Source organism: Plasmodium coatneyi, chromosome 11, assembly GCF_001680005.1.
Source record: "Plasmodium coatneyi strain Hackeri chromosome 11, complete sequence".
Classification (NCBI taxonomy): Eukaryota; Apicomplexa; class Aconoidasida; order Haemosporida; family Plasmodiidae; genus Plasmodium; species Plasmodium coatneyi.
Window position 1 is genome coordinate 802648 of NC_033566.1, and position 24971 is coordinate 827618.

Here is a 24971-nt window from a genome sequence, read left to right on the forward strand (position 1 = left end):
CTATTTAGTGCAGTTTTGTAGGTTGATGTTTTTTTCAATACAACGAATCCATGCTTTTGAACGATAGAACCAGATTAGTATGCCAAAATAAATGAACCCTAAGATTGCAGAAATGGTGAGGATGCCCACGAGTAGCATAATTTGACCTAAGTCATACTGACTACCATTACCCATAATGAAAAAAATGCCAATTGGGTATACATAAGATACAACTAATGGATAAGCAACTGAAGTTGCTAATACGAGGGTTAGCAGCACTTTATATTTATTGTTCGCCTTATAATGTGTCAATTTTTTACAACACTCCTTTAATTTCGTTCCTATTCCTTTATTTTTTGTTATTCCATTCCTCCTCCCGCGTCGTGTCCCTCCTGACAGATTATTATTGTTGCTGCTGTTGGTGGATTTTAATTTTTTCATTCCTTCTCTTAATGTGACATCTTCAAGCGAACTTGAACTTAGACTAGAAACAAAATCATCCCCCTCTTCCGATGTTGGTACATCAGTTTGACGTGTTAATAATGTGCTAAAACTTCCATCTACGCTGTGAAATTGCCTGTTCCTACTATTATTACTTCCTTTCTTTGATGATGTGCTTATGGCAGTCACCTAAAAAAAAGGGGGTAAGGAAAGGAAGGGTTGTTAGGGTGATGGCAGGTGGAAGGAAGGTTGTTAGGGTGATTGTAGGTGGGTTGTTAGGGTGGTGGTAGATGGGTTGTTATGTGGTTTGTGGTAGGTGGGTTGTGTTAGGGGTGGTTGGTAATAGGTGGGTTGTTAGGTGTTTGGTGGTAGGTGGGTTGTTAAGTGGTTGGTGGTAGGTGGGTTGTTAAGTGGTTGGTGGTAGGTGGGTTGTTAGGGTGGTGGTAGATGGGTTGTTATGTGGTTTGTGGTAGGTGGGTTGTGTTAGGGGTGGTTGGTAATAGGTGGGTTGTTAGGTGTTTGGTGGTAGGTCGGTTGTTAGGTGGTTGGTGGTAGGTGGGTTGTTAAGTGGTTGGTGGTAGGTGGGTTGTTAAGTGGTTGGTGGTAGGTGGGTTGTTAGGGTGGTGGTAGATGGGTTGTTATGTGGTTTGTGGTAGGTGGGTTGTGTTAGGGGTGGTTGGTAATAGGTGGGTTGTTAGGTGTTTGGTGGTAGGTCGGTTGTTAGGTGGTTGGTGGTAGGTGGGTTGTTAAGTGGTTGGTGGTAGGTGGGTTGTTAAGTGGTTGGTGGTAGGTGGGTTGTTAGGTAGTTGGTGGTAGGTGGGTTGTTAGGTAGTTGGTGGTAGGTGGGTTGTTAGGGGTAGAAAGGAAGGTTGTTAGCGATGTTGAAAGGAAGGTTATGTTAGGGGTGAAATTCCCCCTTCTATTCTTATTATAGAAGTGTAAAAAAAAAAATATTCATTCATAATCATAAGAGTGTGTATGCGTGTGTGTGTGTGTGTGTTACAAATACATATATATTTTTTTTTTTTTTACATAGGTGTGTGTAAGAGTTGTTCTTATTTTCTTACGTGGCGTGGATATTGTGTCCAACAGGAAAGTATCAAGATGAATAGGAGGAATTTTGCGGAGAACATCATTTTGCTTCGTTTTTTTTTTAGAGTAAAAAATGTTTAGAAGGGCAATATATTTTTTTCTTCCTTTTATGTTTATTTCAGAATGATATAATTATTTATTCTTTTTTTTTTTTTTTCTCTTTAATGTGAAATGCGTATTATTTCGTTTGTGTACGCATTTGATTGAATGTTATTTCTTCCTTTATGGGTGTGTGATACATATATTTCTTTAATTAGAATTTATTATTACAACGTACAAAAATAATTATACATATGTAGAAAAAAAAATAATCACTATTTAAAAAAATTAAATTTATTACACTTTATAATGGTCTAAAATTAAGTTCAAATGATCAACATTCTTCCCTCCCTTCCTCTCTATGAAAAATGATGTGGTATGCACTTCTCGACAACGCACTTTTCTGACGGTGTCATAGGAGCTAATTATATATTTGAACCCTTAGAATTATGTATATGTGCATATGCTTGCGCGCAGAAATTTTGCTCCTTTTATTGTTTTTTCTTTTGAGTGGAGAGGTGAACAAAAGGTGTTAAGAGAAGAGAAGTGAGTCCGCCCCCCTTCTTTTTTTTTGCATGTTGCAAGTGTTGGAAAGGAATAGGAGGGTGAAAATTTTTGTTTTTATAGGTGTACAATGTTGCGTTATATATGTGTATGTGTTTGCATGTATATGCGCTCAAAAAAAAAAAATTTTTTTCTGTATTTTTTTTTTTTCTTGGTGTTCTTGTTTCGTTGTTCCTTTAGGTTTAGTATTCATATACAACAGTGGTGAATATAAATCAGTTAGCAAAAAAAAAAAAAAAAAAAAAAAAAAAATAGGGGGTCGGATTTTTCGCATGTTGCATGTTGTTAGAAAGGTATTAGAGTGGAAGGAATGGAATGTTTTTATTTTATTTTTTTTTTTTTTGCGTGTGTTGGAATGTGCTCGAACCGTGGTATTCCTCTTTTTTTTTTTTTTTTTTTCTTTTTCCTTCCTCATTCCTTAATAAAAAGATAGAGTGAGGTGGAAGAAGTGGAACTTATCTGATATAAGGAACAGAATATTCTGAAGGATCCGTTGCTGTTGTTAAATCGGAATTCGAATTTGTTGTCGAATATTCTATTGTTGAGGTGTCGTCATCATCAAATTCATTAAATTCTCTCCTACGGGATCTTCTCCTTCTTCCATTTCCAGAGTGGTTGTGTTTCCTCAAGAAGAAAGGTTTATACTTGTAAAAAAGGAGAGCAGCAATTGTCGGTAATCCTACTGCAGCTAATGCAGAAGGAACTGCAATAGTGACGTTACTGCTATCTTCTTCCCCTTCTTTCCTATGACTACCACCACCGTCACTACCACCCTTTCCTTCTCCACCAGAGACACCATCTGCTAAATCGGCATCGGAAAAAGAACCACTACTGCCGGCTTGATTTGGATTGGGATTTGGTTTGGGTTTTGGTGGTGGTGGTGGGTCGTCATTTCCACCTAAGGAGAAAAAAAAATACGAAAGTTAATTTCAATGTAATCTATTTTTTTTTTTTTTTTTTTATAAACCTTTCGGGTGTACTCCTCCCCAAGGGGGAACATACTTCATTCACCCCTAGCAACCTTCCACCTACCAACACCAACAAGCATCCTACCACGCTACCATATCTAACAACCTTCCTTCAACCAACCACCCCTAACAACCCACACAACAACATTCCTTCTAACAACCTTAGAACCCTCCTTCCTCCTTAAACTCCTTCCTTCCTCCTTAGACCCCCTTCCTTCCTTAGACCTCCTTCCTTAGACCCTTCCCTCTAACCCCTTCCTTAGACCCTTCCTCTCCCCTTAAACATTCCTTCCACCAACCACCTAACAAACTACCTTTCACCTATCACCACCCTAACAACCCACCTACCACCCACATAACACAATCTTCCTTCCACCAATCACCCAAACAACCTTTTTTCCACCCCTAACACAACCTCCCTTCCACCTTACCACTCTACCACTTAAGAACCCTTCCATCTGCCTACCACCCCTAACGCAACCTTCATTCTAACACTAACACAATATAGTACTTACCATCTACCACGGCGTCGCCAAGGTCGAAGTCATCTCCAGCAGAAGGTTTCTTTGCTGTTGTCTGGCATTGCAATTTAGGTTCCCCATTTTGGAAAGAGTTCTCATATTCCCTATTAAATTCATTACAAAATGTATCCCCCCCAGTTGTTTCACTACAACTACTTTGTACACTCGAATATGCTCCCTTAAGTCCGTCTAAATATGTGCTACAATCTTCACTACATAAATATCTATTATCCCCCTGGTCCTTTGATAAAATATTATAATTATAGGAATAATCAAATATTTCTTTTCTTTTGTCAAATATGTTTTTGTCCATTTGAGGATATAATTTACTACAGCTATTCGTACATTTCGTGTTAGTCAGATTGCCATAAATTGAAGTCATGACTGTATTCAGTTCATGAGGTTCCTTGACTTCATTTTTTATTCTGTACCCTAACCAATAATAAAAGAAATGACAAGGCTCAAAGTAGGATGGGGTGCCATCCAACTTCTTCCCATTACATGCACGATAATGATTCCTCACAATTTCACCAGATAAGTTCTCGTCTTCCATATTGAAGCTCCTTAATCCTCCCTGCACTGCCGCCTTTACACTCTGGTTACATCCTCGCCCCCGAGTGGTCCATGTGGTACACGTGTTGCCTTCCTTAAATAAGGCATATACATTTTCTGAAGGTAATTTATCTGGATCTGCCTTCCCCTACAAAATGTGTAATTAAAGGAGAAAAATATATAGAATATATATATGTGGACACACTCTTATGTGTCCCACGCACATATACATATATAAATATATGCATATACACATATATGCATATACGTATATATGTATATATATATGTATTATATAGATATATATATGTATATTATTAAAATATCCACTTTGAAAATGAACTAAGGGTCTGTGTTCCTACTATTTCTGCCATGGATATAGGTTTGAGCCCATGTTCCGATTCGCATTTTTCCTCGAACTCCTCGGGACTCCCCTTTGTACTAAATGTACTTCCATTCTCCGTACAGTACTGTTTATCCGAGCCCTGGTTCAAACAATACGCATTCATACTATTATAGGCTTCAGCAGCTTCCCTCAGATAACCGGAGTAATCAGTATATTTTGACTGATCCTGCTGTATTAGTGCACATATACCACTGAAGTCGTAGTAATAGTCAAACATTTGCTTCATATGCTTGAAATGCTGCTTCGCCGTGTCCGGGTACATATACTTACACTGTTCGTTAGGGACCCATGTGCTCAGTGTATTATATATTGTGTCCATGATATTCTTAAAATTAGTTGTGCCTTCTCTTGTGTTGCGTACTATTTCTCCTAACCAGTAGTAGAAGAAATAACAGCGGTCCTTATGGTATGGGCTCCCTGTACTCATCTTTGACACATAGCACCATGCATCCACAATCTTCTCTACATAACTCCGAATACTCCGATGTTGTGTTAGTGCACCTTCCAACCTACTTTTCCCTACTGCACCGTCTAAGCTATAGAGATTACACCCATAGGACCTGTCATTGAACTCGTCATACCTCTGTTTGGATGGTAAACTAATAGCACTATTACCCTACAAGTGTATAATTAGTGAAATACATATGCGAATATATGTCAGCACTCCCTATTATGTGATGCATCGATCATTATATGTACACATATCACTATATATGCATTTTTTTAATAGAGGAAATGAAATATACTACACTTACCATTGTTTTAGTTATATATCCTTCGTACCTAATAAAGTGATGTTTAAAATGTTCTTTTCATATATTCGCATGGAATACATATACAAAGATTTTGCTTGCTTTTCATAGCGAAATTTTTAACTAATGAATAAAGTATATAAAAATTTTATACTTTTTCCCTAATAATATACTTCAATTTTTAAATGGTAATAATACAATGTACATACATATGTGTACATTAAGATCATTATGATTATGTACACATATATGTAATTTGGGGGGCAAAAGAAAATGTAAGAATAAGTATATTGGAATATAAGAATAAAAATTGGGGGAAGGGGAAGATGCAAAGGGATCAAAATTTTTTTTTTTTTTTTTTCTCTTATACACGTTCCTTCTTTATGCATGCTTCATATGGTTCGATTATGCGTGATTATTGAGAACATTGCATTATTTCTATTTACACGTATTAGCTTCTACATATATATATAATAATGTGCATGCACCCTTCCCCTCTTTGGATAAAAAGAATTTTCATATATATGTGTGTATATGTAGGTACATTGCTTATTTTATGTTTTATTGTTGTTTTGTTTGGAGGAAGGGGAGATTGCCCATTAAAAAATTGATCACACATATATAGTATAGTATAGTTCATGCATATGCATAATACACTCTTCCCCCCTTTTTAAATGTGTATATCAATTTATTCTCATTGAAGTGGCGTTATTTTATGAGCAAGATACAGGCGAAATTTTCAACAGAGAGAATTGCATTATGCTTAGAACAAAAGTACAATATGCGCTCTTGTAAGAACACTCCTTCATGTACACTTCTTCCCTTCTCTTCTATAATCATTCAATAATAATAATTTTCTTTCCATTCCATTCCCTTCCTTTTTTTTTATTCTTTTCCTTTCTGATGAGTACACTTTAAATAACTGCCTTACATAAAATATAAATTGTATTACCTAAGCTGTTCCTTCTCTCTCTTCTTTTTAAGTGTAGATTATGTTTTTTTATGCATTAAGGTATTCCTTTTATTTTTTTCTTCTTTTCCTCCTCTACTATAAGTACCTCATAAGGGGCCCACTACAACATATATACATTATGGCACCTAAGCTCTTCCCTGACCTTCTTTTTTCCCCCACCCCATCCCCTTTTTACTTTAAAATCCATATTATACATTTTTTATGTACTCATTCATCCCATGTGTTCCTTTTCTTTTTTTCTTCTTCCCGGTTTTGAGTTTTAAAGAGGGTTAAAAAAAAGTTAAAAGATGCTTAGTGGAGGGATATTGTAAAAAGGAATTTGAGCAACATAATCGTCATACATGCAAATATTCCATATTATTTCCATATTTTTACGAATGGAAGGAAGTTACTTATTATTGTATCAAATTGATATGTGTCTTCGCCGCGGCTGCGCCCGCGGCCGCCTCCATAGTATTCATCACTCCCCCATATGGAACGAACACAACTTACACATCACATTGTGGAACACGCACATTATGGAACGGACATTGTATGGTGTGGTTGTCCAAACTGACGTTACAACCGTGGAAGCATGGAAACATGGAACAGCAGTTTTTTAATAAAAAGTGTGTACACATAAATTAGTACACTCCACACAGTGAGATGTGTATATGCGCAGGTACTACAACAGCTCTATATACAGCTGCAGCTACTGCTGCTTTATATACACTATACCGCATATAGCAGACTGATGTATTTTTTATTATTACGACATCATGTTTTATAAATAAATGCATTATGCCCTGTCCTGAATGGGACAGGGCAATGCACATTCCATCCAAACAATATGTTTCTCCATGGTAAGTAGAACATTTTGAGGTGTGTGCGTGGAGGGGAGGCAGTTACTTACTTCTAACGGTTTGTGGTTATAGTAAATTTCCTTCCCCCAAGGGAGGAAAGGAAGGAAGGAAAAGGATTCCTCCTCCTTCTTGAGGAAGAATGAACAACATTCTTTCTTCAGGAAGGAGAACATCCTTCCTAAGGGAAGAAAGGAAGGAACGACATTCCTTCTAAGGGAGGATTCCTTCCCTCCCTTCCCATTAGGGAAGGAAATATTCTTTTCCTTCTCATTAGGAAGGATGTTCTCCTTCCTGAAGAAAGAATGTTGTTCCCTTCCTTCCGCAAGGAAGGAATTGTTGTTCACTTCCCTTTCCTTCTTCCTGACATTTGGAAGTAGTACAGAACAAATGTGGAACAAAGATGAAACACCTGAGGATATATGACGATTTGTATTGATAAACTTTTTCCTTAAAAATTGCTTTCTTTTAATCATTTTTTTATATATGACAATATGGAAGAAATACCCCGACAGCACGTGTTCTATTCACGAATAGAATAAGAATTTTTAACGACGGGCAAAATATTTGCACTGTGGCGAAAAATATTCGTTTCAGGTTAATATAATGTATTAGTACGTGTATTCCCTCTTAACAACTTGTATTAATAGAAACAAATTTACCAAAATATTTAAGGAAAATTATTTCAGAATGATGTTTCTCCCCTACATAATAACATTTGTTCACAAAATTAATTAATTCAAAATAAAAATAGGAAAAATGATAAATAAAGAAAAAAGAAGAAGTGCTCATTAGCAGCAGCATAAGGAGAGAGGAGAGTATATCTCAAAATGTGCACAAGCAAGCAAGAAAGGGGGTAGGGAGAAAGTACACAAAGAAAAGAAAAAAAAAAAAGGGGGTAAGGAAAAAGAAAGGAAGAAAGAAAAGAAAGAGAAGGAGGAAAAAAAACGGGAAAGTAAAGAATGGTAGAATAGGTTCCACTTTCTCCTAGTTTCCCTGTAAAAAAATTTTTTTTTTTTTTCTGTAAAAAATTCTTTTTTTTCATATCAAATTTTTTTTTTCCTTCGGTGAACAACTCACACTAATTTGAAGGCGAATTTACATGAGAAGGGGCACCTCCTCCTACAAAGAGAAATTTGTGCTAAGTGTAAAAGTTGTACATAAAACAGAATGACAGAAGATTAAATATCGTGACTAAAAAATGTATGTAATGTATGCCCAATAATGATATTCTTTTAAAGAATGAATAAAAAGAAAAAAAAAAGAAAATAAGAAAAAAGAAATAAAAGAAAAAAGAAAACGAAAAAAGAAAGAACAAAAAAGCAGCGAAAAAGTGCAAAAGTGAAAAAAAAATGAATGAAAAAAAAAAAATTCCGCACATATACTACTTCTGGAAAGAACAAACATAGAACAATAATTCAAAGTGCATGTAAAAAATGTACGTTCTGTGTACACATAGTATTTGATAGAATATTACTCCTGTGTAATAAGCGACGGAGTTATTGTATAATGGTAAAAATGGAACCAGATAAGGAATTCGAAGATTTAAAAAAAAAGTGGTTAGAGAAAAATGGACATACTAGGAATGAAAGGGCCGGGCAGGTATAATACTATTGTGTCAACGATGTGCAGAAGAAGAATACGTTTCCACATAGCACTGTACTTTTTTTTACTGATAATAATAATTACGTAGTACAGAACAAATATGTATGAACCTATTATTCTACATGGTAGACTAAGTTATTTGCGGAAATAGTGAAGTGGGTTAAAGAAATGCTGAAGGAAATGGTGAATACAGATAGTGAAGATATTGTTGAGGGGCTATGCGAAGAAATAAATAAAGCACCAAATAATATGACAGCAGAAGAGGAGAAAGTATGCACATTTATTTTAAGAAACTTATGGGACATGAAAACAAAAAGTGAAGATCATTGCAGGGAAGGGGAAATTAATGGAGAAATAAAGGAATACATACGGTGTGAAGTGCTCAATATGTGGATATATGAATATTTAACTGCGCACTGCCAAGAAGGACATGTTGTAACCAATGCATTTGAAGCAATGAAGAAACTTAGCGTAGGACTTGGTACGGGGACAGGGTGTAAGGAATGCGAACCTAAGGTGTTGGGACCTATGATTATAAATGGACAGGCAATGTTGGGAACTATTCTTGGTATTGTGAAAAGTAAGGGAGATGTTATGACATTAATAGATAAGGATCCGAAGCAACCATGTCCAAAAGAAAAGGATCTTCTATCACAATTAGTTCCTCCAAAGGTAACAGCAGCAGCAATGGGGACGACCACCACCACGGCAGAAGAACAGTTTGCCAATATATTAGAAGGTTGGTTAAGGGAAGCAGAAGGGAATAATGGAATAGAATTTGTAATATTTTCCATTTTGAATAAAAGAATAAGTTGAATATGGGAGAAATAATGTTTGCACGGTTTTAATTGAACGCATAAGTAGTAAAAAGGAGTGTGTTTTAGTGTGAGTAATCATTTTTCTTTCTTTAAATTCTCAGAATAAATTATGGGGAAGTGTAAAAGCAATATACAATGAAGTCCTGCAGGAAATAGGGAAGACGGAAAATAGGCAAATACAAGGATTGTGTGCTAAAGATGATTCCGGGGTGTTCAAAATTATTCCGCAGCAGAAACCTATATGCAAGGCACTGGTTAAAATATTCCTGTATATGGATGGATTGAAACCGAAGGGGGGGAATGAATGGATAGAGGAAAAATTAAAAGGAGAACAATCATTTATGAGGTGTATTATAGGAACAGTGATTATGTACAAATTATTAGAGAAATATTGTTGGTTCAAGGACTACATAGAATATGCATCCAGGATGGTGAAAAACATAAAAGAGAAAGCAAAAATGAATAATAACTGCAGGAAATGTGCGTGGTTAGATTTGGATATTCTGAAAGTAGGGTTAGAATTATTCAGGGGAACTATAGAAGGATGGATTAAAGAAAAAGAACCTACTATTGTAGATATAGTAAATTTGGAGAGGCATGGACAATGGTGCCAAGGGGGGCAGCAAGTAAAGTACAGAGGGGAAGAGGAACAGTTCCGAAAGGAGAAGAAGGATGGACAATGAAAGAAATAAGTGACTTAGAAGAATTACCTAAGAATGAGAAATACCTATCGAATGTAAGGGCGAATGTGATTATGGGAGAAATAAGTAAAAATAAAGGTAGCGGTGATATAGTGCTGAAGTTGAAGGAACGATTAGAGAAAGAAATACAGATGATGAAAGGAGTAACAAGGTTACAGACTAAAGGGACAGGGCCCATACCCCCCAACTCGTCCAGGGGAGTTAAATCATCATGTGATGATATAAAAATTGAAGGACTGGAAGATGGGGAACAAGGTATAAGAATTGTTTTCTCCACAATTTAAATGTGTGTGTAAAATATATGTTGTATCCATGGTGAAATATATTGTACTATTAAAATGTTAGTCCATGGGTATGGAAGAAATAGAGGTATATTCCTTTCCATATTATTCCTTTTAAAAATTTTTCATTTTAGACATGTGGGAAGAGGAGTTCACCGAATTTTACAACACCGCCACTGATGACCACATGGGGTATGATTATCAGGAATACCAGACCCTGTCGGCTATATGTGATAATGAGGAAGATCAAGCTATGTTCGATAAGAAAGGACATAAGAAATTCTGCCAAGACCTCGTGAAGAATTTATTATATATAGGAACAAAAGCAAATAACTGTGAACAGAAAAATCAGGGAAATGAAACAAAGAAGAAATCATGCATGAGGAAGTGTGATTTATTGAATTTGTGGCTCCTGGGTTTAGACGATTATTGTGTTCCTAAAGAAATTGTAAGTAGCATTTTTGAGGGGGTTAACGCTGTAAAGGGTGATTTATTCAAGGATAAGAAATACACTGAGTGTGTGTATGGGTCCATGAAATATTTGCATAAGGGTGATATGGATATGCTAAGTAAAATTATAAAATGGATGAAAGAAAAAGCACAGAGCAGGTGTTTTGGTCATGCTAATAAGTATGGTGTCTGTAGAATGCAGGTTAGGCAATTTACTGTACAACTACAAGGAAAATCGGAAAGTTCAACAGGGAAAGAAACAACGGATGAAAAATTAAAGGAGTGACATGACAAATTTGAGGACGCCAAAAAAGAAAAGGAGGCAGAGTTGGAAGATTTGAAGAAAGTCATACAAGAGAACAATCCACCACCCTCGGAACAAAGTACACCAGCAGCAGCCGGAGCAGCGGAACCTGCTCCGAAGTCCGCACCAGCACCAAAGAAAGCAGGTAAGGATGCAACATCTTCCCACAATAATTATAAAAGTATAGATTGTAATAAAAGAGAAATAGAAAGTACTGTTGATTTCAGTGTATGGTCGAAAAAGTGTGATAATAGTGACCAAGGGATTAGTGGTAACAATAAGGATGAAGATGATACACCTGGTCCAGGTATCTATGGTGTTGCAGGCAGTAAGCAAGGTAAGATTGATTTGAAAACAGATCAGGCTACATTACCTTCCGAACCTATCAACATCATTTTAGGTCCTAAGAACACTCAGCCCGATTCCACACATTCCGGTACAACTGTACCAGAAAGTACAACAGGTAAGGTTCATAGTAGTAATATGAATAATTGTGCACCCGGAAAGGGTTGACATACAACTTCTTAGGTATTACTATTCATAGTAATATTAAAATTACTCACCTTCCCTTCTTACTAACCTTCTAGGTACATTTGGTCCTAAAGGAGAAAAAGGTGATCCAGGTGTCCCAGGAGCTGCTGCTCCCACTGCAGGAGGATCAGGTGGTGCTGCTACAGGAAGTATAACTCTTGATCCTCATGGTAGTCCGGAAGCACCAGGTTCACAACCCCAAGCACCAGCATCACCCTCCCCCCGTAGGAAGACAAGGGAGGGAAGGAAGGAAGGAGTGATGGACCCCTTCCTTGCTTACTTTCCTTTGGTTCCTGTGTTCCTTGGTACTTCCGTCATAAGTTATCTCCTTTGGAAGATAAAAAATAAATAAAAATAAAAAAAAAATTTTATCTTAGAAGAAAAAAAGAAAGAAAAAAAAAAGGAAAAATTAAAAAAAAATTCATATTACTAGAAAAAAAGAAAGAAAAAAAAAAAAAATAAGGTGAATCAATAAGGTGTATGTAGGATTTCACATTTTAGGGGTGTATGTGTAGGATTTCCCATTTTAGGGTTTGAAGTAGTAATTACTGTTACGTGAACAAAGATTTCACGCCCCTATTAAAGAAACATTTTCTCCCTTTTTTTTTTTTTTTTCTTTTTAGTACTTTGGAATGCTTCGTAAGACAAGGAAACGTTACAGAAGAGTTTACCAAGCACGTGGTCCAACCTGGTCCACGTGAATATTACATTTTAAAGGAACGAAAACCTCGTTCTACGCCTAAAAAAAGGAGGAAAAAACGTGCTGTTGGTCGTCGTCGTGCCGGTCGTCGTGGTGTACGTCGCCGCATGATTATTGATATTCATTTAGAAGTCTTAGACGAATGTCAACAAGGGGACTTGCATTCGAAGAAGGAAGACTTTTTTGAAATTTTGGTTCAAGAATTTATGGGAAGCAATTTTATAAAGGAAGAAAACATTCCTAAGGAACAGGGTAATTATTCAGATTTCGGGTTTAGGGAAGAAAGACTTTGTTCCTAAGGATGATGTTCTTAAGGAACAGGTTCAATGTTCAGGGTTCCGGGTTTAGGGAAGGAAGACATTCTTCCTAAGGATGATATTCCTATGGAAGAGGGTCAAAGTTGAGATTCAGCGGTTTAGGGTGTAGTAAGTATTTTTTTTTTTTTTTTTTTTCGTTTTCTGTATTAAATTGTTGATGTTTATGTGTAATTAATATTAGGCAAAAGAACTCTTTAGTACATTCCTATTTGTTTGGTACAATTTCTTCTTTTATTGCAGATTAAAAAAAATACCTATTCATTCTGTTATAAAAATTTTGAATTCATAATATATTTTTTTTGTTTTTTTAAAATACATGAATATTTCTTTGAAAAGGGGTCAGCACCTTTTTCCTTTATTTTTTTTTTCTTTCCTTTTTCCGCGCCGATCCTTTGGGAGCGTTCTTTCCTTATGTGCTTATTTAAACTTACAAATGAAAAGGAAAGAGAAGGAATGAAATATGAAGAAAAGAAGGAATAAAAAGGAAATAATAAGAAATAAGGAAGGAAAGAAAGAAGGAAAGGAGAAGGAAAAAGAAGGAAAGGAAGGTCTAATGAAGGAACGAAGGAAAGAAGGAAAGAAGGAAAAAAAAGGATGGAAGAAAGAAAAAGATGGAGGAAAAAAGAAGAAAGTGTCTCTTTTTTTTTTTTCCCTACACTGCATATAAGCTTCATGATGGTCATTTATGCTTCCTCTGTTGGGGGATGGGAAGGGAAAGAAACGTTCCCCTTTCAGGTGGTACATTACAATGGTGTTACATCCGACTGTAACCTACATTCGTTCTTTGATGATGATCTGATGTACTATTATTATTGGCATTTGTTCCTGTGCCTGCTCCTATTCCTGATCTTGTTCCTCTTTTGGGTGATCTATCATATATGGTAGAAACTTCTGTGGAATCTGCTATGGTTGAATCTACTGCGGAGACGTCCGTTAATGTATCGAATTCGTGTCCAGTTGATCTTCCCTTCCTTCTATTTCTTCCGCTCCTTCCATTTCCAGAAGAATGGTTACCAAACCAAGAAGACCATCGTTTATACTGAAAGGAAGAAAGGTTGTTAGGAGTGGCAGGTGGGTTGTTAGGGGTAGTTGGTGCAAGGAAGATTGTTTGATGGGTGGATGGTGGAAGGAAGGTTATTAGGGATGTTGGGGGTGAACGTGGGTTGTGTTGGGGGTGGTAGGTGGATTGTTGGGTGATAGGTGGGTTGTTAGGTTGGTGGTAGGTGGAAGGAAATTCTGTTACTTATATTATATCACATTTAATTGTGTACTGGTAATTTTACCTTATATAGTGCGTAAGGAACTACCGTTAAACCTAAGGTGCCGATTATAGAATAAATGCTTGCTGTGGTGGTGGCATTACGTACGTTTTCTTCCAGGGCTTTTATATTTAAATCATCAAATGAACATGTCGATTCTTCCTCGATTTCTGCATCTTGTGATTTACACTCTAATTTTGGTAGCATGGCCCCCGTACAGTAAGATTCATCGTCCTTATAAATATCTGTACAGTATGGGTCATTACTATCCTTCCCTTTCCCATCGCAATATTCTTTCACTTTAGTACATGCTTCCGTAACTCCCTGCTTGTAGGTGGACCAATGTGTTTCACATTTTTCCCTACCACTATGTAAATAATCCTTTATATTATTATAATTTTGGGTAAAGTCAAAGAATTTTTTCCTATTGGTGAAAGTGCTATGCTCAATATTGTGACAAGTAAGTTTACATTCCTCCCCTACACCTCCATTATCACTTTCACATTTAGTCTTTATAATTTTGCAAACGTCCTCCAGGCATCCAGCGAACTGGCTGCTCTTATCTTCGTAACTTTTTAGTGCGTTCCATATTTTGTCACCAATCCAATAATATAGAAAATTCCAGCGCTGCTTATGCAATGGATATTCCTTGTATGGTTTCATTCCAGAAACAAAGCAGAGGGCCTTTTCAATTTGGGTAATAATATCGGTAATTTCATTGTTACAACATGAAGCCAGCTTGGTTTGTATATTATCGGGCTCGGTGTTTTTTTGACAGCAATGGGGGTTGCTATCTTCAAATGGGCCATAAAAATATACATGTGCGGGTAATCTATCTGCATCCAGGGGCTGCAAATACATATAATTGGGAGAGAAGTCAAAATATGTATATACACATATGTATATGTCCACATATATACATGTATATATATACATACACGTACATATATACATACACACACATATATATATATATATTTATATATATGCATATATATGGGGTATATATATGTATATGTATTCCTTCCACATTTCCATTACATGATGTATGAGTTATTGTGAGCACACTATATAATTATCTATGTTGCATGGGAAGGAGTTCCCAATATGCTTTCCCTTACCGATCCTGACATTGTTATAGTTCACTTTCTTATGTGTAATGGATTTACATTAAAATTTTTGTTTATTCATATATTCAGTATAAGGATAAGTATATGAAAATCTTCGTTTGTCTGTTCTATGATGATTATGAATATGAAATATGAATATGTATATAGGGAATTTTGTATCTTCTTTCCTTCTTCAGTAGTATATATATATGTTGTTTAAATTTTTCGAACAACGATATTATATTGCATATATATATATGTATCGAAAATTCATTATAATTATATGTGCACATGCATATAATTTGAGGGGCAAAAGAAAATGTAGGAATGACTTATAATGGGAATAATGAAATAAAGAAGGAAAAGAAAAAAAGAAGAAGAGGAAAAAAAGGAAAAAAAGAAATAGAGGAAGAGAGCAAATTTTTTATCGATTTTTTGTTAATATATATTTATATTTTTTCCAACACATTCTGTGTATATATATTCGTACACAGAACATTTTTTCCCTTTCCATTCTTGATATGCACATTCATCATTATCCAATAAAAAATTCGAATATATAAAATAAGTTAACTGTACATGGCACAAAGGAATAAACGAATTATATGTAAATTACATGTAAGAGTAGAATATATGTATCTTTGTAATAATAGTTTCCATAGTATACTACACTTTTCCGTACTTTTTTGTATTTATGATCGTTTTATAATGAAAATTTTCTTATTTCTCTTTCGTCCCCCTTTTTTTGGTTATATATATTATAAATAATTCATTTATATCACAATATGCATACCTCCATTATATGAGCTACTTCACTCCCCTACTGCCATCTTTCCAGCATAGATCACATTTGATACATATATGAATGTTCCACCCTTATTTTTATCTTCTAATATTTTCTGCTCTTTTCTTTTTTCTTCTGTATTTCACCAAGGTATTCATGCTTATGTGCAACTAATATAAGTTCAAAAAAACAATTTTCCCCTCCACTTCATTTGGACTCGTTTGGGGTAAATTTTCTTTTTTTTAAATTCATTTTATTCTTAGTTGTTTGGTCAACTTTTTTTTTTTTTTACACTTGATTCTAATTTGTTGGGCAAATTCTTTTTAAATTCATTTTATTCTTACTTTGTTTGGTCAACTTTTTTTTTTATTGAGAAGATTCAAAATGTATATTTATTCCTTTTACGGGTTGTTACTTTTATAAAATTTTTTTCCTTTTTTTCCTTTTTTTTTAAATGTTAAAACACCCTTTTTCAAAAGAGGTTTGGATTTTTTTCTTTTTTTCGTTCTTCGTCCTTTTTTTTTTTTTTTTTAAATACATGAATATTTTTTTTTGAGAAGTGGATCAGTACTCCTTTCCCTTCTTGTTATTCAATTTTACGTATAATGTTAATCAAAAAAAAAAAATTAGCCAAAAAGAAAAGAAAGAAAAAAGAAGGAAAAGTGTCATTTTGCTACATTCCTTTACACACTGTATGAACTATGCGCGCTTATTTATGCTCGTCCCCTCCTCCCTTCATTCGAAGGGATCGGGTGGCATAGGAAGGGAAGGAAGAACATTGCCCTTCCTTCCTTTCTTTCACTTGGGTATTACATGTTTTGATAACTAATATTCCTTCCTTGTTTGTTCCTATTATTCGCTGCTCCTGTTCTTCCCCTTCTTTGGCTAGGTGGTTGTGATGATCTACCACGATCATATATAGTAGAACTATCTGTATAGTCTGTTGTTGTGGAGTCAATGGTTGATGCACCTTCTGTGGAATATTCTGTTCTCGAGTCGTCTGAGAATTCGTTCAATCTGTTGTGCACGGATCTTTTTTTTCTTCTGTTCCTTCTTTCTCCTTTAAATTTGTTGTGGATCCAATCAGGTAAAAGATTATACTAAATAAAGGAGGAAGGAGGTGTTGTTGAAGGAGGGAGGAAGGGGTGTTAGGGTTGAAAGAATATATATATATATATATATATACATGTATATATGTGTATATATACATATGTATATATGTATGTATACGTGTACATATTAGTTATATTATGTTCTTATATTTTTGTAAATTGTAATTGTACTCACCTTATATAGAAGGAATGCAGCCGCTGGTATTCCAATTAGTGTGCCAACTGCAGAAGTGACACCAGGTATGACAGCACTACCACTTCCACCATTCTCCAGCTGCGATGATGGTGATTGATGTGTTGATGTTCGTTCCGATGATTCTGAAGATTTTGAAAGCATCTGTTCCAAACAGGAACTGAGATCCTGCTGATCCGTTTCTTCCGATGGAGACACTCCTTCTCCCGTAGCTTTAGATTGTAGTTCTGATGGTTTTGGGATACTTCCATTTTCGAACTTCTTCTTCCAGAATTCTTTACAGAAGTCATCATCATTATTTGTTCCCCCACTCCCACAACTTGCTTCTATTTGATTATAAGCGTCCTGAGCTCCACCATGCACACTGGGTATACCAACACCTGGTAACACACCACCAGCACCGGGTACCAAACCACCCAGTACACCAGCACCAGCTGCATCTCCTTCCAGATATTTCTTATACTTTTGAATACAGGAGGAGTTATCGGATCCGGAATTTTTCAGTGCTCTCCATATAGTTCGGTAGTCGTGGTAATAATCGAAGATTTTTTTCCTCCTTGGTTCAAATTCCTTGTCCATATTTCTATGTACACTATTGTTGTGTGTACACACATTGTTGGACGGGTCCAATGTACGGAGGATGTTTTGTAAAGTACCCTGAAATGTACTATTGTGCTTCAATTTCCCATATAACATTTCTCCTAACCAGTAATAAAAGAAGTCACAAGTAGCTGTACAAGACGAACTTTCTCTATTCACTGTAGATAAGAGGCACCAAACATTCGTAATTTTCGGGGCATATTCCCATGCATTGTATTGCAAGTTACTCTTAAAATTTTTTTCCAGTATAGTCTGTATTTGATTCTGCCAGAAACTGCTACCATTGCATGTATGTTTGTCATGCCCACCATTCTTGCTTTCTTCAAATGTTTTATATATTTGTTTGGAAGGTAAATCATTCACATTACAGTGCTCCTATGGATGTAATTGGGGGGAATATGTATAAATATATGTATATATGCATATATATATTTTCTTTTTTTTGCATTTTATTATGTGTTATGCTGATAGAGCAATATTAAATACATAATATATAACTACTCATGTTATAAAGAAAAGAAGAGAACAAACCTGCCTTACCGGCTTGGCCATTTTCTTCCTTTATTTGTATATGTACATATCCTTCGTATATAATGGAGTTACTTTAAAACGTGTTCTCCCTTGTGTGCTCATAATTTCAGAATATATATATGAGAATTTCATATGTTGGATATGGATTATGAATATGGAGAAATGTAGAAGTTTTTACTTTTTTTCCCTTCCTAATAGTAGTACTTATGCACCCTTAAAATCTGCAAGTAGTGACAGCACATTTCATATACACTCACACATATGTATGTGCATCAAAAATTATTATATATGTGCACATGCATATAATTAAGGAAGAGAAGTATGAACAGTTAGTCCCTTATACAGAAGCATACCCATATAACAAAGGTTAAGGAACAGAAGCAAGAAGTTAGAATTTCAAATTTCTCCTGTGCACTTTTTCTTTATTTTTCATCTATGTGTTATAGTATTGTATGCTGTGCAGGTGATTATTGTAAGCAATGCATTCTTATTATTTGTACCATTCACCATTTATTATGCACATACAGGAATGTAACACTCCTTCTAAACACAAATGTCAGCAAGTACAGTTAATTTTTTTTTTTTTACTGTTATTGGAAGGAGATTCGTGAAAATTATTTATATATGTAGTATAGTATACAGTTCACACATACATAGCACAGTTAACATGTGCGCAATATTCTTCCCATTTATGTTTGCATTTTTATATTTATAATTGTTTCAGTAATAGTAATTTTTATTCCGGCTTTCCTTCTTACTCTTTTTCTTCCTCTTTTTTTTTTATTTCTTTTTCTTTCATTTGAAGCAAAAAAATTAGAAGTATATAATGGAAGAGAATGGAATTCTCTTTTTTTTTTTTTTGTATAGTGCGGCAGATTTCAACTTTTATAGAGTGTACTCCTGTATTAGTGTACTAGTAGTGTAGTTTAGTGTTGTACTAGTAGTTGTTGTTGTTGTTAGTGTGGTGTTAGTGTGGTGTTAGTGTGGTGTTAGTGTGGTGTTAGTGTGGTGTTAGTGTGGTGTTAGTGTGGTGTTAGTGTGGTGTTAGTGTGGTGTTAGTGTGGTGTTAGTGTGGTGTTAGTGTGGTGTTAGTGTGGTGTTAGTGTGGTGTTAGTGTGGTGTTAGTGTGGTGTTAGTGTGGTGTTAGTGTGGTGTGTTGTTGTTGTTAGTGTGGTGTTAGTGTGGTGGTATTATATGTGATGTATAATTAATGAAAAAAAGGAGGAACATTACATTAAACATTATATTTAATATGGTACATTACATCACATGCGTTGGTAACGTATATTTTTATTTCCTTCTCGTGTATTACTTCTATTCCTTCCTCCCCTTTTTTGAGGTGGTAGAGATGGTCGTTCATTATATATGGTAGATTCATCCGTAGACCCTACTGTTGAAGAATTGTCTGTGGAATACTCCGTCAAGGTGTCTTCTGTGAGTGTGTCGTAGTTGCGCTGGATGGTAGATCTTTTTTTTCTACTTTTACTGTTGCTTCCGACAAAAGTTTTACGTAATCCAGAAAATAAATTGGTATACTAAGAAATAAAACGAAGGAAAGGAAAAAAAAGAAGGAAGGGGAGTATAAGAATATGTATATGTATGCTTGCGTATGTATGTACACATATATATATATATATATATATATATATATATATATATAACATATGTATGTAGACATAGAGCCCCATATGGACATTGTACAGTTTATTATCTATATTTATTTTTATTTATTTTTTAAATACGGAATAAATAAATAATAATAATGAACATTATTATTATTTACACTGCCAATAATAACTAATTATTTACTTTATATAAAAGGAATGCGATTGTGGGTAGTCCTACTACTGCAACCGTAGCAGACACACCAGGGACGACGCTACCACCACTACCAGCGTCATCACCAATAATGGTATCTTCTTCTGCTTCAACAGGTTCTTCTTCTTCGACTACTTCTTCTCCTTCATCCTCCTCCTCTGAATCCAAAGAAAAAATAAGCACAGATGGTTCTAGTGTAATGATTTCTTTTTTTTTCTTTTTCTTTTTTTCCTTTTCTTTCTTTACTTTCTTTTTTTTCATTTCTTTCTTTTTTTTCGTAATATTAATTTTTTTTTTTTTTTTTTTTTTTTAGGGAGGTTGCTCCGCCTGAAACGACACTTCCCGCACAACGAAATTCTTTATTCTTTTTTACTTCCTATTACTTGTTACATGCTGCAGGTTGGAAGTATATTTCGCTTCCCTTACCTATTATTACATCTTCATGAGCTTTTTCTGCACGTGCAGGGTCCACAGGGCATTCCCACTTCTTCTGCCCGTCTTCAAAATATTGCCCATATTCTCCCTTAAGTTTGATACAATATGTACTAGTTTCACTTTCACCGCTACAGGCACTTTGTATGCTCTCATATGCTTCCTTAGCTTTTCCTAGTGAAGTGTTACACTTTTCATTCTTAAGTAGGCCTTTTTTACTTAATTCATCTATAGCAGTACCGTAATTATAGAAAAAGTCGAACAATTCTTTACTTTTCTCGAAGAGGTCTTTGCTAATATCAGGATACTTATCAGTACATATAGTCTTATTTCCGACCCGGGGGAAACTATCATAAATTGTCTTAATTACTTGTGGAAAGTTTTCGTTCTTCCAATTCTGTTTCACCCTAGTACCTAACCAATAATAGAGAAAATCACAGGGGTCATAGTCGAGTGATTGATTTTCCCTCTTTATCTTATATGCATTGCACCATCCTCTTGCAATTATACTTATCCCACCCTGAATGTTCACTTTGCTCCTCTGTATTCCTTTTCCTAACGTTTTCGCCAATGTGCTTCCGTAATTCTCATAGCCCTGTGCTTCACTACAGGTTTCAGGGGTCCAGAACTTATAGTATACGTCCCATGCGGGTGATTTAACTGACTTTGTACTCTGAAGGTGTAATTGGACAGGAGGAAAGTGGAATGTATGCATGAATGGGTGTTCCTATGTCTATTCCTCCATATTACTATTATTTGAGTGTGTACATACATATAAATTGTGTGCATAATATTTATTTATTATAAATAAAGGAATCTACCCCTGCTGACACTGACATTCTTCCCTAATGTTTATGTAAATTTTTTGGTATATACAATAAAAACTATGCTAAGAAATGTTTATTCATTTATTTATATATTTATATATATGAACGAATGTAGCAGAGAAATTTTTGTGCCCGCTCTTTCCCCTTCCCCTTGCACTTTATGCAATTATGTGTATGTCAGAATTTTTACACTACTTCCTTCAATAGTGCGCATTCCTTAATTTTTTAAAGTATGATAATACACTACATATACACACATATATATACATATATGTACTTATATTTAAATATATAATATATATGTATTTACATATACATAATAATATGATTCCCCCCTTTTAATAAGAATGTTAATATGTGTATTATATGAATTTATGCTCAATTATGTTATTATTAAAAAAAGGGATTGTTATTAAAATATTGTTAACATATATATATAGTGCAGTTCATATATGTAAGGAGTACGTATTCCTGCTAAATGTGCACACTGATATGAATATGCGATAAGGAGGCCATATACTCAGGGAATATATGAACAATATATAATGTAACAAAAGTTAAATTAATTATACATAGAAAAGAGGATGCACCTATGTGTGTTCGTAGTAGTATTTTGTAGTACACCCTCCTCTCACCTATAATCGCTAATAATAGCACTCTTCCTTTTTTTTTTTTTTTGTTTTTTCCCTTCTTCTACTAAGTATATTACGAAGAATTCATTTATACTAAACACATACATTATATTACCCAATATACTTCACACTCTCTCTTTCTAATACACACTATACCATACATATTAGTGTGCTAACTTTTTTTTTCCCCCTACGACAAGCACATTATATAAATAACTCCCTTATACCTAGAATAAGTACTACGTTACTGGAGCTCCTTTCCCTCCCTTTCTCAGTCTGTACTATACTTTCCATGTATTAATATGCCCTACTTTCTTCCTTTAAAATAGATGAACCTTTTGAGCGAATAATTTATTCCTATTAACTTATATTTATATATATTCAAGTTTAAGGTTCAGGGTTTAGGGTTCAGGGTTCACGATTCAGGGTTTACGGTTCAGAATTTAGGTATGGGGGGTTAGTGTTCACGGTTCAGGATTGAGGTTTCAGGGTTTAGGGTGCGGGGTATAGGGTTTAGCGTTTAGATTCTGGGTTTAGGTTGCAGGGTATAGGGTTTAGCGTTTAGGTTCAGGGTTTACGGTTCAGGGTTTAAGGTTCGGGGTTTGGGGTTCAGTAGTTTAGAGTATATATTTATATGTATGATGTATTATGGTTGTCACGTTCAGTGTTAATGATTTTAGGTCTCATGTACAGATCATTGCGGTGAGCGAATGTAAAAGTATTTTGGGATAGTTTATTTTATAACCTGGCATGTAGGAAAGAGTCTGCTTTGTAGGAGCGCACGTTCGAGTGTGAGTAAATGTGCATAGGCTCGTTCCTTGAGACGAATCATAGAAATAATTTATTTATTTTCTTAGGAAATTATAAAAATTTCGGATTCTTGCAAACAGAAAAAATATTTTTAATGGTTGTAAAAAGGAAGAAAAAGAGAGGAACTAGGTTGAGTGGGTGGGATGATGAGACGGGGAAGGTCTATGCGGACTATTCACCAGCTATGCATCGCTAGCCTGCGTGAGAAGAGTGCGTACTAGCTATATTCAAATGTCAACCGTAGTGCAAGAACAAAAAAAAAGAAGGAAAATAAAAAAAAAAAAACGTAACGGATGTTTATACATGCACACATTTTGCCACGGGAAGGGGACAAACTCGTCACAATACGGACAATATCTATCTGTGTTCAATACACATTCAGTACTTATTGGTGTAGAGGAACTTTTCCAAATCCTTATAAATGGGAGAGTCCGGTCCGTAGGTTTTTATGATATTCTTCTTGGCTTTGTGAATTAAACTGAGGCCCTCCGACTTGAGATCAAGGAAGAGGGCAAGTTTCCCAGTTAAGAAAATATAGTAACCATAAATGGGGGAGTATTTCCCATAGGAAACTTCTATAGATTTGAGATACTGGTTAGCAATGTTGTATGCTAACTTAAATTCTTGGAGTTGTATAGAAATGTAAAGAATCTTGGCTCTCATTTTTTGCAGAGAATATTTAGTATGGTGGTAAAAGGTGGTCAAGTAGTCAATTTTGGACTTTATTTTATTAAGTGCTTGTAACACAGATTTATTATCGTAGGTGCACTTTTCACTGAAGAGACACTCCAAATGGGCGGTTTCCTTCACAGTCTCCTTTTCTTTTTCTACCAAGCTCTTTATAACATTATCATGCACTTCGCCCTTACAGATAGAACATTTCCACACATGTTGCTGTTCGTTCGCTTTTCTTAAAACAGGATAGGCATTTTTAAATTGACTTTTATTCACATAACAATTTTTTTTTTCCAACTCTGATATTAAAATGAGCTCCATATGATTAACAAATTTTTTACAACTCTCTGACTGAGTGCACACAAGTTCTGTATTAAAAATATTTTGGCATTCAGACACGATGTTCACTTTACATAGCCTACAAGAGCAGGTAAAGAAGTACTGATCCATGCAAATGGCTAGTCTCGTATTTTTGTCAAATGCTATGTCGATGTAACTAATGGTTAGTTCTTCCCCAGGATATACATCCACCAAGGTTCGTATGAACAGCTTTTGGTTTTTAAATATAGTCACACAGTTACTCAAGCATGAGTGATTAAAGTAGGGCACAGGTTTTTTGTAAAATGCCAACCCCGCTGGTTCTAAATCATTGTCAATTATTTGCAAACTATTTTTCGAAATTTTTACAAATTTCTCAATGATATTTCTGAGTATGCTTTCATTATCTTCAAAGTTGGCAAACAATTTTTTTTTTTTGGTCATGAGCGCCACTGCTACTATATACGCTGGGTACTTAAAGTACTCGTATTTTTCCTTTGGTAATTCTTCTACGCTTCCACAGTATTCGTAAAAATTAAAGTGGCTTAGGTAGCTGTTAATTACCATGCGCATGATGATGGATGGACAGAACTTGTCAAAGATGTTAGACTTAAAAACTTCACATTCGTCTCTATGTAACTTCCACGCTAGATCCAGACACACGTCACTACAGTATACTACATATTTGCAATTCGGGCAATAAACACTCTTGCTAAATTTTTCGAAACAGTAAAAACATATGTTCACTGTTCTGTAATTTGTTTCTTCATTTTCCGCATCGATTATTCTTGGGGCCATGTACTTCACACTCAGTGGAACGCATACTTCTGGGTGCGCCTCCACGATGCAATACCCCGCTCTCATTTGATTCACTGCGACTACGCATTTCCCCTTATTCTCTTTGTAGTCGACTTTGTACATATGACTAGGCGATGCGGGCATGGTGGCACGGCGGTTGTATACGTTGCTGGTTTGTAATTCTCTGTAGTAGTCGTCTGAGTTCGCGCGTGGGGGAGTGAGGAAGCAGTCGTGCCCACG

At 35.3% G+C, this 24971-nt stretch overlaps 6 protein-coding genes across 6 annotated transcripts; 1 reads left to right on the forward strand and 5 right to left on the reverse strand.

Moving 5' to 3' along the window:
- Nucleotides 1-1556, reverse strand: PCOAH_00033440 (Uncharacterized protein; the record flags this gene model as incomplete). Its single annotated transcript, XM_020060138.1, has 2 exons — nt 1-609; nt 1488-1556. 2 exons carry the CDS (start codon nt 1554-1556, stop codon nt 1-3), a joined length of 678 nt encoding a protein of 225 aa, XP_019915797.1.
- Nucleotides 1557-2570: 1014 nt separating this feature from the next.
- On the reverse strand, nt 2571-5320 carry PCOAH_00033450 (KIR protein; the record flags this gene model as incomplete). The annotated part of the gene is made up of 4 exons (XM_020060139.1): nt 2571-3013; nt 3599-4304; nt 4519-5178; nt 5318-5320. The coding sequence occupies 4 exons, from the start codon at nt 5318-5320 to the stop codon at nt 2571-2573; spliced, it is 1812 nt and encodes a 603-aa protein (XP_019915951.1).
- Nucleotides 5321-12623: 7303 nt separating this feature from the next.
- On the forward strand, nt 12624-12815 carry PCOAH_00033460 (SICA antigen; the record flags this gene model as incomplete). The annotated part of the gene is made up of 1 exon (XM_020060140.1): nt 12624-12815. The coding sequence occupies one exon, from the start codon at nt 12624-12626 to the stop codon at nt 12813-12815; it is 192 nt and encodes a 63-aa protein (XP_019916032.1).
- Nucleotides 12816-13250: 435 nt separating this feature from the next.
- PCOAH_00033470 (KIR protein) lies at nt 13251-15225 on the reverse strand (the record flags this gene model as incomplete). Its single annotated transcript, XM_020060141.1, has 4 exons — nt 13251-13259; nt 13609-13872; nt 14117-14941; nt 15214-15225. The coding sequence occupies 4 exons, from the start codon at nt 15223-15225 to the stop codon at nt 13251-13253; spliced, it is 1110 nt and encodes a 369-aa protein (XP_019915649.1).
- A 5393-nt stretch (nt 15226-20618) lies between these two features.
- PCOAH_00033480 (KIR protein) lies at nt 20619-21510 on the reverse strand (the record flags this gene model as incomplete). Its single annotated transcript, XM_020060142.1, has 2 exons — nt 20619-21344; nt 21493-21510. The coding sequence occupies 2 exons, from the start codon at nt 21508-21510 to the stop codon at nt 20619-20621; spliced, it is 744 nt and encodes a 247-aa protein (XP_019915613.1).
- Nucleotides 21511-23318: 1808 nt separating this feature from the next.
- Nucleotides 23319-24875, reverse strand: PCOAH_00033490 (Uncharacterized protein; the record flags this gene model as incomplete). Its single annotated transcript, XM_020060143.1, has 1 exon — nt 23319-24875. The coding sequence occupies one exon, from the start codon at nt 24873-24875 to the stop codon at nt 23319-23321; it is 1557 nt and encodes a 518-aa protein (XP_019915854.1).
- Between the last annotated feature and the right edge of the window lie 96 nt (nt 24876-24971).